This window comes from Thermochaetoides thermophila (genome assembly GCF_000221225.1).
Source record: "Thermochaetoides thermophila DSM 1495 unplaced genomic scaffold scf7180000011814, whole genome shotgun sequence".
Lineage (NCBI taxonomy): Eukaryota > Fungi > Ascomycota > Sordariomycetes > Sordariales > Chaetomiaceae > Thermochaetoides > Thermochaetoides thermophila.
In genome coordinates, this window is record NW_006383030.1 from 194716 (window position 1) to 211818 (window position 17103).

General features: G+C 49.9%; 3 protein-coding genes across 3 annotated transcripts; all 3 read right to left on the bottom strand.

Moving 5' to 3' along the window:
• Window positions 1–2603: 2603 nt before the first annotated feature.
• On the bottom strand, window positions 2604–3014 carry CTHT_0010890 (uncharacterized protein; the record flags this gene model as incomplete). Its single annotated transcript, XM_006691546.1, has 2 exons — window positions 2604–2611; window positions 2696–3014. 2 exons carry the CDS (start codon window positions 3012–3014, stop codon window positions 2604–2606), a joined length of 327 nt encoding a protein of 108 aa, XP_006691609.1.
• A 3390-nt stretch (window positions 3015–6404) lies between these two features.
• CTHT_0010900 (putative RNA binding protein) lies at window positions 6405–7607 on the bottom strand (the record flags this gene model as incomplete). The annotated part of the gene is made up of 2 exons (XM_006691547.1): window positions 6405–6964; window positions 7019–7607. The coding sequence occupies 2 exons, from the start codon at window positions 7605–7607 to the stop codon at window positions 6405–6407; spliced, it is 1149 nt and encodes a 382-aa protein (XP_006691610.1).
• Window positions 7608–11970: 4363 nt separating this feature from the next.
• CTHT_0010910 (uncharacterized protein) lies at window positions 11971–12711 on the bottom strand (the record flags this gene model as incomplete). The annotated part of the gene is made up of 2 exons (XM_006691548.1): window positions 11971–12481; window positions 12698–12711. The coding sequence occupies 2 exons, from the start codon at window positions 12709–12711 to the stop codon at window positions 11971–11973; spliced, it is 525 nt and encodes a 174-aa protein (XP_006691611.1).
• Between the last annotated feature and the right edge of the window lie 4392 nt (window positions 12712–17103).

Here is a 17103-nt window from a genome sequence, read left to right on the forward strand (position 1 = left end):
GATGGCTTAAATCTGCTAAATTCGAACTAGGAACTTATGGACCAGTTGCCCTCCAGGAGTTCCCATCTCTGCTGCAGAAGGGGTGGCTGTTGTTACAATTTTATGGATAGTTGTTTCCATTTCGTCCTCGATGATTCTGGGGATTTTTTGTTGGGAAAAGCTATTGTATCCGGTTGGTTGAAGCTGGGGATCAGAAGGTTGTCAGTAAGTTGAATAGATCCACGTAAATCTGAAGTTTGGGATAGTGCGATGGGATTGTTGTTGCGCGCTTGAGACTCAGCTTGGGTCGGAGAGCAAAGCTGGATTTGATCAACCGCTCCTGAATACATGTAGTATGGAAGCCCAAATGCTTAAAGACGCTGTCATCACCATGGTTTAAACTCTTGTGAGGAGAATCTGTGTGCCGGGAATGGGTTATCGCTCTTTAACGTAGTTGTCAAACTATGTGGTAAATCTCTCTCTGATTCTTCCCCGGCGGCCCCAGCCAATCTTTCCGTAAGATCTGTTTTCTTCAAGAACCATGTCCAATATGCTAAATGCCATTTCTCCCATTGCAGCCACTGTCTCTTCAGTCATATTGCTCCTGGACAAAGACTGAATTGACTGCACTCTCAAGACAGGTAAATTTGACGATATCAGTCTTAATTGTACCTTATATCCAGCTTTACATCCCCACCTAATGGCTTCTGTTCACTATTAACGACGCCTGATTACTAACAACTCCCAAGACACGACGTATCACAGCCAACAGTTGGCCAGTCCTAAGTCCATGCATCCCCTTATACGATCTGTACGCAAGCGGCCTAATATTAGGCCGGTAGTCATCTTCATCAGACGGCTGAGGAAGCCGACTGCTTATCTGAATTTTAAGATGCTTCCTATATGCAACCTTAAACTGTGGTCGTGTGGGAAAGTGTATGAAATCCCACTCTTCCTAAGCGGTAAGTCGGGAGTCAGTCGCGTAGTATCTTGAACTTAGAACCGTGTAGCTGCTGCCTAATCGTGTTATGCGAAAGCATCTAACTCCGCAGAGACCAAAAGCTCAGCCCGTTCCAAGTGGGTTCGTTGCAACTCTGTGGCCGAGGGGAACGGTTCACCCGAAGCTTAGAGGAAGCGTGGTGGCAAAGCTTAGCGATCTATTTCCTCGATGCGATAGCTAGATGCAGCGTGGATATCTGGCGGTTTCTGAGATCCCAAACTACAATATTTAACTCGGCGATGCAAAGTGTCAGCCAACAGATTGCGGGATGGGGGCATAGCGAGTCTGGAAGCAGAATGTAAGATATCGAAGCAGTCACTCACTATGAGCCAGGGCCCTGATAAGACAACTGCAAAATTCAGCAGTTTAACATCTCAACTTACCTTGCTCTAAGATGAAGAGCCCGGCAGCCTGGTAAGGATAGCTATAAACACCATGTCTTCGCCGCTCAATGTCCAGACATAGTCACGTTCCGTATGTCTGGGAAAGGAGCAACAGATTAACTGGGGGCTAATGTCTAGGCTCCAAAAGCATAGTCTCAATGCAAGTCTTTGTGGACGAGTAAATCGTCCGTCTCTGATCTATCCATAGGGGCATTACCCATGCTATTGACACGGTCCAACACTATCGAACAACCACTAAGCTCACTGTCACAATCTTGATGCTCTCGCAGCTCTCCTATTGCACATATGTAACATCTTAATTTTCGTACACAAAACATTGCTCACTAAACATTGGACAAGTTCTGAGCTGCACTGCAAGCCTTGACCCATTCTTCAGCACAGGGATTCAACGCCAACTTGCACAGAAGCCCAACCGATCTCCACAACATCCACGCAACACCGACAGTTCCAGTCTTATGGATCACATCCTAATCAATCCGCAGTCCGTGCCGAAACGCAGAGCTCGATTGAATGAGCAACACAGCCAGAGAGAGGGACTTTGACAAGACCTGATGCAAGATCCATGCAGCACGTGGCTTTGTAATAGGTGACCAGTCAGAGGATTTGAAAGTCTGATCCATCTTAAAACCATCGTGCCGTTCGGATGAACGGCCACCCCCAACTATAAGTGTTACCCAGCTCCGTTCCTGTGCCACGTGTGGCTTGTTAGCTGTGGGGGTGGCGGTGCATGGCCAAGTGTGTTGTGCACTGCAGTGACATCGGAATCAAGGTGTCACAGCTCAATGTTTGGCAATGGAAAGAAAAGAATGTGGGTGAATCGTTCAGTTGACCAGAAGTTGAGTCTAATCAAGCAAGCAAACTAACAAACAAACTTTATCACCCAACCGTCTGTATATCACCCCACCATGGCTTGCTGACATACTGGCAGTGGTTGCCAGGGCAGCCGAAAGGGGCCAAAGTGCCCCTGAGATTCTCCGCTTTTGTCCATCCGTTGTTTAAGAAGTCAACAAGACCAGATGTGGCTAACACGCGGTTAAAAAGGCTCGTGAAGGACTAAAAGAACTCAGACAAATGAAATCTACATTCCGGAGCGGGTAAGGGTGAAGATAAATGAGTACTGTGGGTTGGAATGATCTATCCAAACGCGAAGTCACAAGGTGGAGAATCGGAGACAGTAAGGCCAGTTGCTTGCTTGTGTCATGTCACAGGCATGCTTGCAATTAATAAGCTGTGAATCATATGTGTCAGTCTTCCTTTCACGCAATTTGAGCAATGCAGTTGAAGACTGAGCCAGTGCTTCAATGTGATATACCTGCAATCATCAACCCGAAAGCTGCACTCCTCCTAGGCGGGCTTGGTGGGGGAGTCGGAGGGGGATTTGGCGGGCGCGGAGGTAGGGGACCAGGCCGCGGGTTTGGAGGAGGGGTCGGTGGAGGACGGGGACCGGGGCGAGGTGGCAGGAGCATGGGGCAGAAGCCGAAGCTGTGGTCGAGGCCGAAGCCGTTGTCCTTGAGGAGGTCGTCGGTTGAGTCCCAGTCCAGCTGAGTGTTCCAGTCTTTGAAGCAGGTCCCAAAGAGGGGAATGCGGAAGAGGAAGTAGTGAGGAAGGTTCTTCGTGTGAGATGAGGTCATTGGATGGTTTCTGCGCGAGCTTACTGGTCTCGTTGATTTAGCTTGACTGCCTTGGAGTTACTTGTTGGTTACTTTGTGTTGAAAATTCAGCGAACTTATCGATGTTGTTCTGATGAGCCTGATCATCCAGAAACCGTGATCGACGCGAGCAGCTTGAGGGGTTTATATCCTCGATCTGAACAAGATTATCCGGCTCTATACCTACCTTGACACTACGATGTTGGTAGGCCTGAGAGCGCCTTCCAATAGGATGCACAATGCACTCGATTCAATATAGCCCCCTGACCAGGAGGACAAAACCGGGTTGGAGTCAGGCCTCTGACAGGATAGCTTCGATTCTGGGCCGCAGAAACTAAACTGACCGAGGGATTGGGGTCAAAAATGCCGGGCAGTGCAGCCAGGTCGGGGGTGGGGAAGCTTATGATGCGCCTCGTAAGCTACGTCATTGACCAGATGTCGCATGGGAAAACACTTTAATGGAATTGAAGAAAGTGTAGTTTTTAGGGAGTGTGTAGCGATTGATCAGCATTGTGTAAGAGATTGTAGAGGTGTGGCCGGAGGGATAAGGTCGTCTTCGAAGTGATAAAACCTCAGGAAAAGCGTTCTCTTGTCAGAATCCCAGGCAGCAAAGGAAATCCAACGCTGCTGCGTAGTCTGCCGCGTGCGTGTGTTAGGTTAATTGGTCATTTCGATAAAGGATTAACAAAATTTGATGACTATCTAGTATAAGTCCAATGTGGCCCTCTCGTGAACAGGGAAGTGAAGGCTAGGACTAAGAGATATCCCCAGTTATTGGACGATGTCCTCATTAGTTGCCTGCTATTGGCACTTAGTAGGGCAGTTAGCACAGAGCAACACGATGGAACAGAATAAGTTGGAGTATACTACTCCCCATATCCCACTGAGGGAGCCGCTACAAGACAGCACTCTGGAGAGTATGCCTTACCAATCAACGTCCATGTCATAGCCAGCCAGCCTCAGCGAGGGGCCGGCACATAGGGAGCAGCAGTGGGTGACTTCGGCTGTCGCAGCCATCATCAGCGCTGTAGTCTAGCCTGCAGCCCGCAGCTGCGGATCGAGGTCCCGAGAAATCGGTTCGGTGAGACTGTGCCGGTCAAGACAAGAGGCAGAAGACACAGATCAAGGAAAGCGCTGTCTTGAGCTGGACCGCACGGCAAGTCACGAACAGACCGTAGAGGCTTGTCTAATATCATGTCTTGCACTACAGCAAATTATCATGACACAGTCTTCGCGGAGAGGACCAGAGAGTTATTGAAAGTTTGAGGTTACAAATGTAGACATTTGACAATTTATTAAGGCTTGCAGTCAAAGGAATACAGGTCAGCCACCTCCGGGGAGAGATACAACGGCAATTAAGGGACCCAAACCATGGGAGTCAAGGGTACCGTACCATGTCCCTGGGCTCTCAACCCAGGTCGATCCCAGCTGCATGAGGCAATGCTAGTGGATAACCCGGCGACGGGAAGCCATCGCCATGGCTGTCTTGGCCTCGTGCCCTCCGCGACTTATCTCTCAAAGGCATATCTTTCATCGCAATTAGGTTCGTCGATTTGTTACATGGCTGTCAACTTGGCTTATTTTTTGCCGCGGTTAAGAACCGGTAATATTCGCCTTGACTTCATGATATGGCAGCACCCCCATGACGGCTCAATCGCCAGAAGCTGGCCGATTTATGAGAAATCTGTCACCAGGGACAATAGATGACCAGGCCAGCGAACAGCCATGGTTCACCTGGTTGATGCGACAGGAAAATCAATCGTCCACAAAATCACGGCTAAAGACACAGGTTCCCGGAATTGTCCATTAAGCGTTGGCATGAAAGGTTGTTGCACGAAGGAACTGCTGTCCGGGGGCCCATTTTTTGCGCCTGACTGCTAGTTGAAAGGGCTGCACTGTGATGAGATATGAGGACAGTCGTCCCAGATATGCCTCGAGCGTCGCCTTAGCACACACCCATGACTCGAAAAGGCGACATTTGGTTTCTCAGAGCGAAGAAGACCTTTCAGTGGATGATATTCGATCAATATTCGTCCAGTAGAATAATCATGCATGTCCCGCTGCAGGTATCGTGGCCATGCTCACCAACAGCTGCAGCTTGACGTCATCACCGTCGAGTCTCGATTACTCGAGACCAGAGGAACGCCATACGTCCAGGTCTTTAATCAGACATCAATCTTCATTAACAAACCACAGATTCGGTGCCTTCGAGGCAAAAACGCATCAAATTCAGGATGCATCGGAGATCCCGGTGAGCCAGTGAGAATGACCACTGCAAGAGCCTCACCACAGGCTGTCTATCTCACGTGCCAAAGCGGCGTCCTGCCGTCAGCACCCAAGGTCAGCATTTAGAGTAGGGCTGTTACCACTCCCCCGGTTCACATTAAACTTAGGCTGACCAAATATTGCGGCCAGAAAAGACCAGAGAGGCAGCCACCATATGGTCGCTGTTCTGAGGCCAGCTGACATAGAGACAAAAATATATCAACATTGGTCTCAGCCTTATAAGCCACTCAGCTCAGCATTCCAGCAGTTTGCGGCTGGTTGTCTCTAAAGAAGACCATTGATGGCGGATTGTTAAAGTTAAGACGGCAGGGATAGACCACCTTTGAATCAGATATCCAGCCAACAATAAGCCAACTGTTCCAACCTAACAATGAAGCAGGCTCAGTTCAGGATTCCTGAGTACTTATTGTTTGCCACAGTCAGTCAATTCGATACACACCGGAACATCTGCTGACCTGAAACTACTTTGCCGAGCCACAAAATCAAGTCCTTGAATTTGGTTTTGGGTCCCGAACGCGGAACCCTGTTGGCAGCGCCGCATGTCGGGGGCCGCCCGTAAGCCAAGCTGGGCCGATTGAAGATACTGGTGGTCGCGGCCGAAGCGGGCTTGTGGAATTTGTGATGGCTGGAGTGACCGCACTGCCCGGCGGTCAGGCTCGTGTTTATCCTCGGAGAATGCTGGAGTCAACCCGTAGAGGCAGTGCATTCAAGAATTCACTGCTACTGAAGACTGGAATGTGGAATGATACTGAAATGTATGACAGGTTCGAAGGTTCATAAATAAAGCTCATAACAAGAATATGGCCCTTCATGAAGAGATTGGCGCTCTAACACAGTATGGTCCATGATTAGCCGAGTAATAATAGACAAGTAGGTACAAGGTAGGAGGTGGGTAGCCGGGGAATGTTTATTGCTATCCCCTCATCATCCATCCATCCTCCAGATATCACGTCTTTTCCTCGCTTTTCTTTTTTTCCTTCCCAGAAAGATGACTCCCTCACTCCCAAACGCCGAATCCACAATCCACAAACCCAGCCGGATGCCGTATTCTTTACTCTCGTCGTGCTGTCCGTAATGAATGATCCGTTATCTACGCTCATAGCTCCTGCTCCGGCTGCGCGTCCTGCTACGACTGCGACTGCGCCGGTCATAACTATCGCGACTGACGCTGCGGCGGCGATCATAAGATTCATTGCGACGGCTACCTCCGCCATACCTGCCACCACCGCGGCGGGGAGAACGAGAACGAGAGCGAGAGCGAGAACGGGAATCATAGGACGCAGATCGCGAGCGAGACCTTGACCGAGTGCGGGAACGGTACCGACGGCCACCGCTAGGCGGGGGCAGGGGCGAACGAGAGCGAGAGCGAGACAGGGAACGTGGGCGATAGACGTCAGAGCGGGAAGCATAACGACCGCCGCCACGACCGCCGCCACCGCCAGGCATAACGGCACGAACATTGGCGGGGGGACCACGAGGGCCACGACGGGCGAGAGGAGGGGGGGGAGAAACCTTGCGGCGAGGCAGGACAATAGAGACGTGGATGATGTTGCCGTCGAGCTGGGCTTCATGCATGTGGGTTATGGCTTGTTGAGCGTCGTCCTCGTTGTAGTAGAGGATGTAGGCTGTGCCACGGTTGGTTCCAGCTGCAAAAGAGTTAGCGATGTTCAAAAAGTTGTAGCAGAAACATGCGCACGTACAAACTCTGCTGATGGGCAGATCGAGATCCTCAATCTCACCATACTGGCCGAAAATTTCCCAGAGATGGTCCTCAGTAATGTTCTTGGTCAGGCGCTCAACCACAATCTGCAATCCTGTCAGCCGACTTCCTCCAGAGCAATATCGTAGCCAACCGACCTTAGTCGACCTCTGGCGAGGGCTCTCACTCCGAGAACGGCTTCTCGACCGGCTGTAGCCGCGGCTGTAGCTGCGATCGCGACCGCGCGAGTAACTCCTGGAGCGACTGCGGCTGCGTGGAGACCGACTAGGCGAGCGACTCAGGCTGCGTGAGCGGGTACGGCCACGGCTAATGCTGCGACTGTGGGAGCGAGAACGAGAGCGATAGCGACCACCGCCGCCGCCATTGCGCGCTGGAGAGCGAGCGCGCGAGTCTCTGCGTCTGTCCATGGATGTTGGCGATCGCGAGCGACGCGAGTACTGCGAGGCTGGGGTGCGCGACCGAGAGCGAGATCTAGAACGCGGCGAGCGAGTGCGGGAGCAAGACCTAGAACGAGAATGGCGGTCGTCGTCCAGAGCCATTCGGTCGGTGGCCCTTCCAGGAGACGACATGGTGGCTGAGGCTGAGGCTTGTGGCGCCTGTGGCACGTGTTGCGCAGCCCAATTGGCTCGTTAGGACGGGGCAATTGGCGAGGCTGAAAAAGGCTGGGATGGAGGGCGCGAAATGGTTGCGTTCCTGCCTGTTTTGCGGCAGGCTCATCAAATCTGATTGTGCCCGAGAGCCACCCAACAAAACCGAGCTTCTGGTAGGTGAAAGGTTTGGAAAGAGCTGCGCGCTGCTAACGCGCCGCGCGCCCTGCACGTGATTGGCCCACACAGGCTGTTTGCCCCACTATGCCCCACTCCATCTCTTTGCGTCATCCACACCCGCAGCCGCTGCGCTTTGGTAACCTTCCATTTCTCCAGCTAGCATCTAGAACGCGATTAATGAGGTTTCAAAAATAGCAACTTCATCCAAAAGCCAGCCCAGGCTTGCGTTGTGAAATTGCTTGCACAGTGCCGGCTGCAAGGACTCGAGATGGTGAATATTACCCCCAGCCCTCGTCCTTGAAATCCTCAACACGTTGGCCTTATTCAAGCTGTTCTTTGCCTCGTTGTCAACACCTGAACATCATTTCAAGCCCTCTCTGTCTCTTTCATCCCTTTCCCGACCTCTTGAATGTTCTCGCTATATCCAGCAATCCAACCAAGTCCGAAACCCAACATTCTCTTGTTTCAGTTTCTTGGTTTATCCCCTCCAGCACTACGATCGAAGAAGCCTACGTGATGAGAAATCAAACATGTCCGAATCGCTCGTTGGAAATCTCCTTGCCCTGTAATATACCAGCCATCCCTCTGACCAGCTCTCGCACAGCCGCCGCGTGTGTTAGAAAATTCAGCGGTAATAGCTCACACTGTTAGAGCAACGAACACAACACGATCTGCGATGCGCATGTTGAGTTCAGTGGCAGCGGCATTTTTCTTGTTTTCCTTCTCCTTCTCCTTCTCCTTCCTACGGGAGGTTGTTAAACCCGTGTCATCTGATGGTCGAGTTGATCCAGACCGACAAGACAGCTATGGCCAAATGCCGCTGAGTTGAGCTGCATGTAATGACCATGCGGATGTTGAAACTCTGTTATCTGGAGGCCGAATGGATCCCTTCCGGGGAGACAACTCTGGCCGAACGCCGCTGAGTCAGGCTGCGAAATATGGCCGTACGGAGGTTGTTAAGACTTTGTTATTTGATGGCCAAGCGGATCCAACCGACAGGATAACTATGGGAAAACGCCGCTGAGTTGGGCTGCAAAGTATGGCCATACGGAGATTATCGAAATTCTCTTATTTGACGGTCGAGTTGATCTGAACTTAGCAGATTATGATGAACAAAATCTCCTTCAAGCTGCCCTTGCAAGGGCTCCTCGAAAGATATGGAGCGATTTTAGCAAAGAGAGACACCCTGAATCCTTGTAAAGCCCTTGCAAAGAGGGGTGGTTCTCGTGTAATATGACTTTCCAGGATTGGCCCAGAAGGTTCAACTGTTCTTAAACTGCATCATGTATTTGTGCGGCGAATCCGATCTCTGTAGTTGTTATTTTAAAAGAGTGGAAGTATGAGGATGAAGCATGGAATAGTGGATTGAAAAGTGCAAAAGCAAGCAAGAGATAAAATAGCACAGTCAAGCTATAAGGAGGCCTGGACTGTGGACGGCCGACGAGTGATGAGTGTATATCACAAAGTGCAGTGATACTCAATTTGAGCATCTGCCACAAGACTAGATTAGTTATGAAAGGTTGTTTTGTGGACCTCGTTAGCGAAGTGAAATAATTCTGCTTTGAGACTTTTCTTTCCAATTGCCACCATGATCTCTGCCGGCGGCCATCCGAATTATTATCCCTGAAGCCGGTGTAAATAACTATTACCTAATTTCCCGTTTGGTTTCCCTGGGCTGGATTATCTCCGATCGGATAGTATGCCCCCTGACCGTTCTCCCGCCCTAGTGTTATCACTACTTTCCGGTGTTTCGGATAGTATGAGGGACTAGAGCCTGGAGGTATTAATCCTGTAAAATACCCAGTTATAGCGCATCACAGGTTGCCATCATGCCTTATACAGTTTACGTTCAGGTAGTCTACAAACTAGGTTACAGGCATGCTCACCGGTGCCGTAAGCTTGACCTAGGCGTAGGACGGTGTTCCCGGTCGACACATAGTTTGTCACTAGGCCGCCTATTGTCTTTGCTAATTACTGTACTATTATTCAATCTAGAGTTGACGTACTCAGTTAAAACGCCAACATCCGACCAACACTCCAATATCCTTGCTTGGATTTCCAGAATAATTCTCTCATAGAGGTCTTTTTTACTACAACGCAAATTTAGATACGAACAACGAGCAAAAAGGATGACTTCCCATAGCTCCTTATCTTAACGTTCAGTAATCCTAAGGCTGGATTTTAAGTTCGATAGCTCTCGGGATATTGCCGCGTCTTCGTCGCCATTAACGCGCTTCCAGATCTCACAAACTACCAACCAGCCTACCTACTCTCAGTTATATTACAATCTCCTAGAAGAGACCAGCCTAGTGCAAAAATCAACCAAAAAAGAAGTTCGCAGTCCGATGAGGCATTACTATGAGATTTTCTAGTACTATTTGAACACATCTAACTTAGCAATAAAATCTACCTTCTAGGCACAAGAGATCTGATACCAAGACTTCTATCGCTCTCGCCCTTCAAGACGCCTGACAACAAGCGCGCACTGCGGAAACTTGCAGTAGATGTTGCACCTGGAGCTCCAAGGCCATTGTTCGTGCCTTCATTACACTTTTCGCCCTTCCCGAGGATGCAATTGCCGCAAACGAGAGGTTTCCACGCGCAGTTCTTTCTACGCCGGCTCTGAGTACCGCAGTTTAGAGTGCCGTCATCGCATTCCTCACCTTCCTCTGCCTTCCCGTATGTATCTTCCGGAATCAACCATATATTTATGTTGTTCACAATCATTCCATCTCTGATGTCCCTTGTGTTGGCAATCGGGATACCCCTTTCCTTAAACTGCCGTGTCCGTGTAAGATCAACAAAGTTGTTACCATAGACTGGCAGCTTCCACTTGCGGTCCGCACCGCACTGGCTCTTAGCCTTGCCATTCTTATTGCCTTCATCACACTTTCGCCCCTCTTCTACCTTATTTTGCCGTATATAACCCATCCCAGCTCGAATTTATGATCAAAAATCCCAAGATCTGCCCCAGACAGTCCTACCATGTAGGTTGCACAGCCGGCCGGCCATGTGAACACAAACCGCTGCGACATGCTTGCGCTAGTGCTAATGTGCTGAGCAGTGTATTCTAGACGACGTCATCGTGCTGATCGCCTTCTAAGGTCGGTAGGGCGAGGATCCGAGCATTGTGGAGTCTGATCCAAATCGAAAAATGTGTGGTTCTGCATTGTCAGGGCGATCAGGTTGCCTCCGTCTTTATTTATTTACTTATTATGTTTCTCGACGTGTCACCACTGGGGTGCTAAGTCGTGCCCACGGCGCTGACGGGCAAGAGCCATATAGGCTATATTAATTACAGGTGACGCCGGAGGAAAACCCGCGTGGGAGAAAAAACAGACGTGAGATATTGAAGGGCTGTTATGTCACATGGTTGAGGGGAGGGAGAGTGGTTCCGGAGAGCTGTGTCCGGCCCTCGGGTTCGAAGGGGGGTCTGGGGGGAGAGGATCAATGTGGAGAGAGGGAGAGCCGTCACTGGGCAGGGTTCGCAAGCTGTCCCCAGAGTTCAACCCGGGAGACTCTATATTTGAAGATCTGGAAGGAGGACCGGAAGACCCTAGGGTCCATCCTTCCCGCGAGTGGGTTATCGAGGGAAACAAGAGGGTAGGAGAAGAAATGTCCCCTGGAAACCACCGCCCCGTAGGACACTTTTTGACATCCTCCGGCAGGTGTTTGAAGCGCATATCATACTCTAAGAAGTCTCCGTGGCCCGAGGCTTCAGCCAACCAACGCGAGAGGCATTGACAGGAGAACCTCTCAAGAAATGGTTTAGCACTGTGCCCAGCCAGCAGGCCGAGGGGGGGTTGTTAGCGCGCCACCAGCTACGCATATCCGGGGAAGGCGCTCGTCGTTTCTTGGGGGGACAGAGGGGAGGCCGAGCACACCTTGATCCCTAGGTGCTTTGGGTCCCATAAGAGCTTAGCCCTGATCCCACGGGCCGCTTGGTGCAGACGAGACCGGCCCTCGTAAGGGGGTCAGGCAAGCCTGATCCACAAAGGGTGGTTGGCCGGCAGCATCTATACGCGAGCTCTCCACCTTGCTCTCTCTCTGTCCGCAGATACTCTGGGTAGAGGCCAACTAGCCACCAGAGCCACGCGGCCGGGATCGTTCGCTACACCGGAAAGATCACTCTGAGTGCCGCGTTTGCGACCTTGGTGAGGAACGATCACACCGGCGTAAGTCTAGATGGGACTAAGCAGCCGTTAACCCCGGGCCTAGTTTGGCCGGTGTCGAGTTGGACCATGCCATACAGGAGGGAAGGGATGACGACCGTGTCGAAGATCTTGGGGCCGGCCGAGGGGGGAAAGCCCCGAAGCCTCGTGTTGGATAAGCGCTTGATCAACCCCACCACCGATGCTGTCGCCGCCGCCCTCAAGGCTGCTTGGGTCACAGGGCTGAGCTTGGGGTCCAGGGAGACTCCAAGCCACTTGACGGACTTACCAGGGAGGAAGGATGTCCTCTCCATCTGGGTCAAAATCGTTGTGGGGTCGATCTTGCCACGCCTCGCTCCGGTACCGCCCGGCCGGGGGGGGGGGATGTAGAAGACCTGCGTCTTGTTCGGGTCGACCTCGAGGCCGAGCCCTCGGGCCTTGGTGCAGAGCTGGTTGACTATAAGGGACGCATGGTGGGCCAGTTGTATCGGGTGTTTGCTCCACGATAGTTGCGCATGGGGCTGCCTTCGTCGTGTAGTTACCGGGAGACCCACAGGGCAAAATCAAATCTGAAAAGGCTTGGAGAAGGCTCGGGCAAGGCTTGGATGGCACTACAGCAAACGCAAGGAATCTTTGATCAGTTTCTCTACTTTCATGCTATTACTCTACGACTGCGCTGCGAAGAAATATAAACCCTTCGCTACCTTCGATGTGTTTTGCTGTAGGGATTAAGGCACCAACCACCTCGAAAGCATTCTTGGTATAGTTGCGAGTCACTCGAATGGAAGCTTGACTACGAAGTCCTGTTTGATCGCAAGATTTTCAATGTGGACACTGATCCTGGTCATGACTTTGTTCGCATGGTGTTAACGTATCACTACATCGAGAAAACTTATGAGCCAGATACTGGAGAGCCGGACTCGGATTAAGCCTAGGCGCAAACAGTCCCCAGAGTATAACAAGTATCACCCAATGTTTGAATATTGGTGATGTGTTTCAGCACCATTCTGGAGCCAACATGTTTGGATCATCAAGTCCTGAAGTACATGAGAGGATTTAACCATGTCTCCTATTTCCCTCAGCAATACATGGCTTAGGAGTTCAGGATAAAGAAAAATGAAGTTGAATCTTTGCCGGAAACGGGGTATTTCTTTGTTTTGAGCCACGTCTGTGGAAACTGTTGAGGTACTGGGATCATATGGTTGTGTCTTCATCAGATATTTGTTGTTTGCATAGCATTTTCGCGCAATGTCGTTACAGACTACGAATTTAAGAGTAAGGGCAGTACATGGTCAACTTCAACTGCAACATCAGGTCTTTCTCTGATACAACGGGATAACCGTAGTAACATTGGTGTAAGCACCTCTGAGTGTCAAGTGCTTAATGCTAAGGTCCTTTCTAGCCTCCTATATGATTCTCAAAACCGTTACCATTGCTCTCCCTCGAATAATGATATTCTTTAACATACTTTCAACCGACCTTCCCCCATTTCCGACTTAGGATTGACCTCGCTTGTCTCGCGACAACATTAAGGCACGATGTGACAATCCAGACAGACCTCCTGAGATGAATTCGAGAGATGCCAGGCTGCTAGACTGAGAGACAGGAGTTCTCACACAACCAAAGTGGCCGTTGTGGTCACCAGTTGGTAAGCAACTGTTTGCATTGCTGACTGGAGAGCTTCTTGGGCTAGATGGCCCTGCCTGGAATCTATCTACATCACATTTACCCTTGTAGCTTCCCTTGCTCCTTCCTCCTCAATGGCACAGGCCGTTGAGGTTCAACACCTTTGGGTGTTACAAAAATTGCATGGATAGAGGATATTAAAGTCATGCTGTGATACTATTTTGATCTTGGCAAGGATACTGCATGCTCGAACAATCGCGAGACTCAAGCCAAGGGAATGGAAAAACAATGGCGTCAGTGAAGAAAATCATTCGAATTATAATGACCTATCATGAACTGGTGTCATTTAAGCGCCCTAGAATCCATGAGCTCCTCGGTTATCAGGCTTTAGCTGCGAAAATCGTCAAAGATTTGGCCGATAAGTGTTTTCATAAGAAATAAACTCTATCAAACCTTCTGAATCAACATTATTACAATCTGCAGAAGGCTCTGTGAACCTACCAGACAAATCTAGCCCTAATTTGATAGTTGGCTCTTTCCATGGTTCAAAGGTGAAGAGTGGAAACCGGAGAGAAACAGAGTAAACATAAAAGCCCCAACAACTGTAAACATAAAATATTAAAGATTTAGATCCGTGTTTGAAGTATAAGAAGCCATATGATTAGTAGTCGAGCGCAAATAGGTCAAAAGAGAAAGAAAGGTCGAGCAGAATACGAGGTTGAAAGCGTTATCACGTGAAATGGCACGTGAAAGTTGCGCATCTCCTATTTCACTTAGGTGGGTGACCATTCATCTACCGCCATGGCATCAATTTACGAAGCAGATTTTTGCCATTCATATCAACATGTTTTCAATCATATTCTGGTATTCTGGCTTCTTGGTATTGAAGAAGGACAGCTGCGTTCTCCAGTCACGGCCAAGCACCGCCCTGCGGTATCTGGGGGAATTTCAAACAGGTTCGGTATCAGTTAATGTTAAAGTACATTTTCTCCATTTGTAGGAGTCAAAAACGGACAGCGGCCCGCCAGTGGTAAATTAAGGCAGATTTCTACGCATCTTTTCAACGGCCACCTTGGGATCCACCAGGCGACCACCCTCGTTTACCCAACTTCCAAGACACACGCATAATACCTTGACTCGCAAATAATCTCCTCGAGTTTCCAATCATTTCCTACGCATGAAAAATATTCACATGTGGGCTCATTCGCTTAACTTTGACCTTGTGGCGCTGGTCCTGATGAACGTCCCTAGTTCCTGCGGTCTGATCGCTTGAGCATCCCCCAATCCTTACGCAAAATTGCAGCCCAATGCCACACCACCCCCCACCACGGGCTCTGTAACGTTACATGAGTTTGCCATTAAGCTTATATTGTATCTTGGCACTTCTGTTCTGCTGCTGGTTGTAGGCAGACTATTAAGGGCCGAAATGTCCGCGATAGCATTGATGGTCGGCTTTGACAAAGATCCTCCTGAGGAATCCTTTACCTTGCTCAGTCGTAAGGTATCGTCTTCACCTCAATCTCTTCACTTGTTTCTGGCTAGTCGAATCTGCAAGGACGTGTGGCGACAAGGCGAAACATGCACCAAACAACTGCGAAGCTGGGGCTAGCAACACTCATGGTGCTTGCCCGGGTGCCTACGACGCTTGGTTCACCACAACGACAAATTACAACTAAAACCAGTTTCGCTTGGACAATAACGACTTATATAGTTGAGAGTGTTTACTACGACACGTGGACTTATGACTTTTGGTGGTGTACACATATCACCTCACTCCTTACCAAGGGATGGTGTTCGGAACCACACCCAGTTACAAGGAGCTGGCTACTTTGGCCGGGTGTTAAGGGTTATATACCTCGCAGCTTTGCGCGGTTTGCCAGGGGTCATTTGCGTGTGGAAACTTGATCGGAGCTTTATCTCCGTTGGCACCGTGCTGTACTCTAATCCTAAGCCGCCCTAGAGATTATGCAGATATTTATTGACTTACCTACATCAGAATTTCTCTTTCCAGGAGCGACTTTTCGCCTCGCAGTCATAATCGACCGTAGACAGATGTCACGACCAACCTGTAGCTGGTTCCTATCATGATCCAACTAATCAGGAAGATAGGGCTCCTGACAACATCAGGTGCCCTGTTAACGCTTCATTTGCCTACTGCCCTCTCCGGTCCTCCTCCTCCTTGGGCCTTCTCTACTCTCCCCGAAGCTTCAAGATCTATTTGGTGGAATTTGACCACATATTTGATTCCGGCCACGGCAGGATACAACTTGAACGGGGATTGCTACACAATGAGCTACTTAGGGAACGAAAACTAGCGATACTGTTTGACCTACAGGACAGCTGAGCAGTACTACCCTGTTGCCGCAACCGCCACACCAACACTCTCTCCAACTAGGTCGTACTCCCGGGTTTATCCGGAATATGATCTGGTTGAATACTTCTATGAACTCCCTCCAGATGCTGTCGCTAGCCTTGACATCATCAGCAGCCCTGTAGATCGATATGCAGCTACGACATCCAGCGACTGCACGCCCGGTACTTACACACAGTATGCAGTGCCAGTCACATTCAGAGCACCTGACAAATGCATTCCTCACTCCGACACTTACATCTACTACAACAATGACCTCGAAACGCGAATTCACCCAAAAGTTACCCATTTTCTAAAGCCGACCAGCACCGCTACCTACACTTATACAGCCAGCAGTTGGTTGCGGGAGACTATGCCCCACAACAGAGTTCGCACCAAGACCTACGCTGTTGAGTACAAAGTTGTCGTTCTCTACCTCGACCCGAAGGATGTCCCAGGAGATCTCTCGGACCCGGAGCGTGGTATCAATCGTCGGTTTTACAGTATGGAAATAGACAAATGCCATTTTACATCACCCAACACTTATACGGTCGGATTACATGCCATCGGCCGCGTCTACTTGTCCTCCTATTTTCATCAGTCAGCCGACGGCTATGGTTACTGCGAGCAGCGGCAGCAGACTGCAGAAGCGTATCAGTGTCGTTCACTTGGTTTTCCTGATTGGCATTTGGGTGTTGCTCTCTTAGGGGACCGCGTGGTACATGATCAGTTTGTCGGAATTTGGGGCTTTCTTCAGAAGACTCCTGTCAGCTCAGCGTCGAGAGGAAGAAGGATGCGGGAGAGAAGCGTCCTGTGCGCCGATTAGGTACGCAAGCCAGGAACAGGAGATCAAATCTACAACTAGTTCAGATGGATAGATGTTTGTTGAGGTTTGTACATAAAGGTTTCTAGTACAGTCCGGGCTTAGCCTGAGGGTATACTGCACATAATTGGCTTCAAATCGCTGACCTGGCCTATAACAACATCTGAGAAAGAGATAATGCTATTTAGCAGGTTCTCTTAATATATTGCTTATGTTTGCCAACATTTTCGAGGTTGCAACAGCAGCCGAGATGTTAGTATGGCAGAGGATAGTTCTTGATTTGATACAGTGTCAGAGACTTTATCCCTTGGCAGGGCTCGTAGGAGTGATGGAGCATGCATTGTAAAC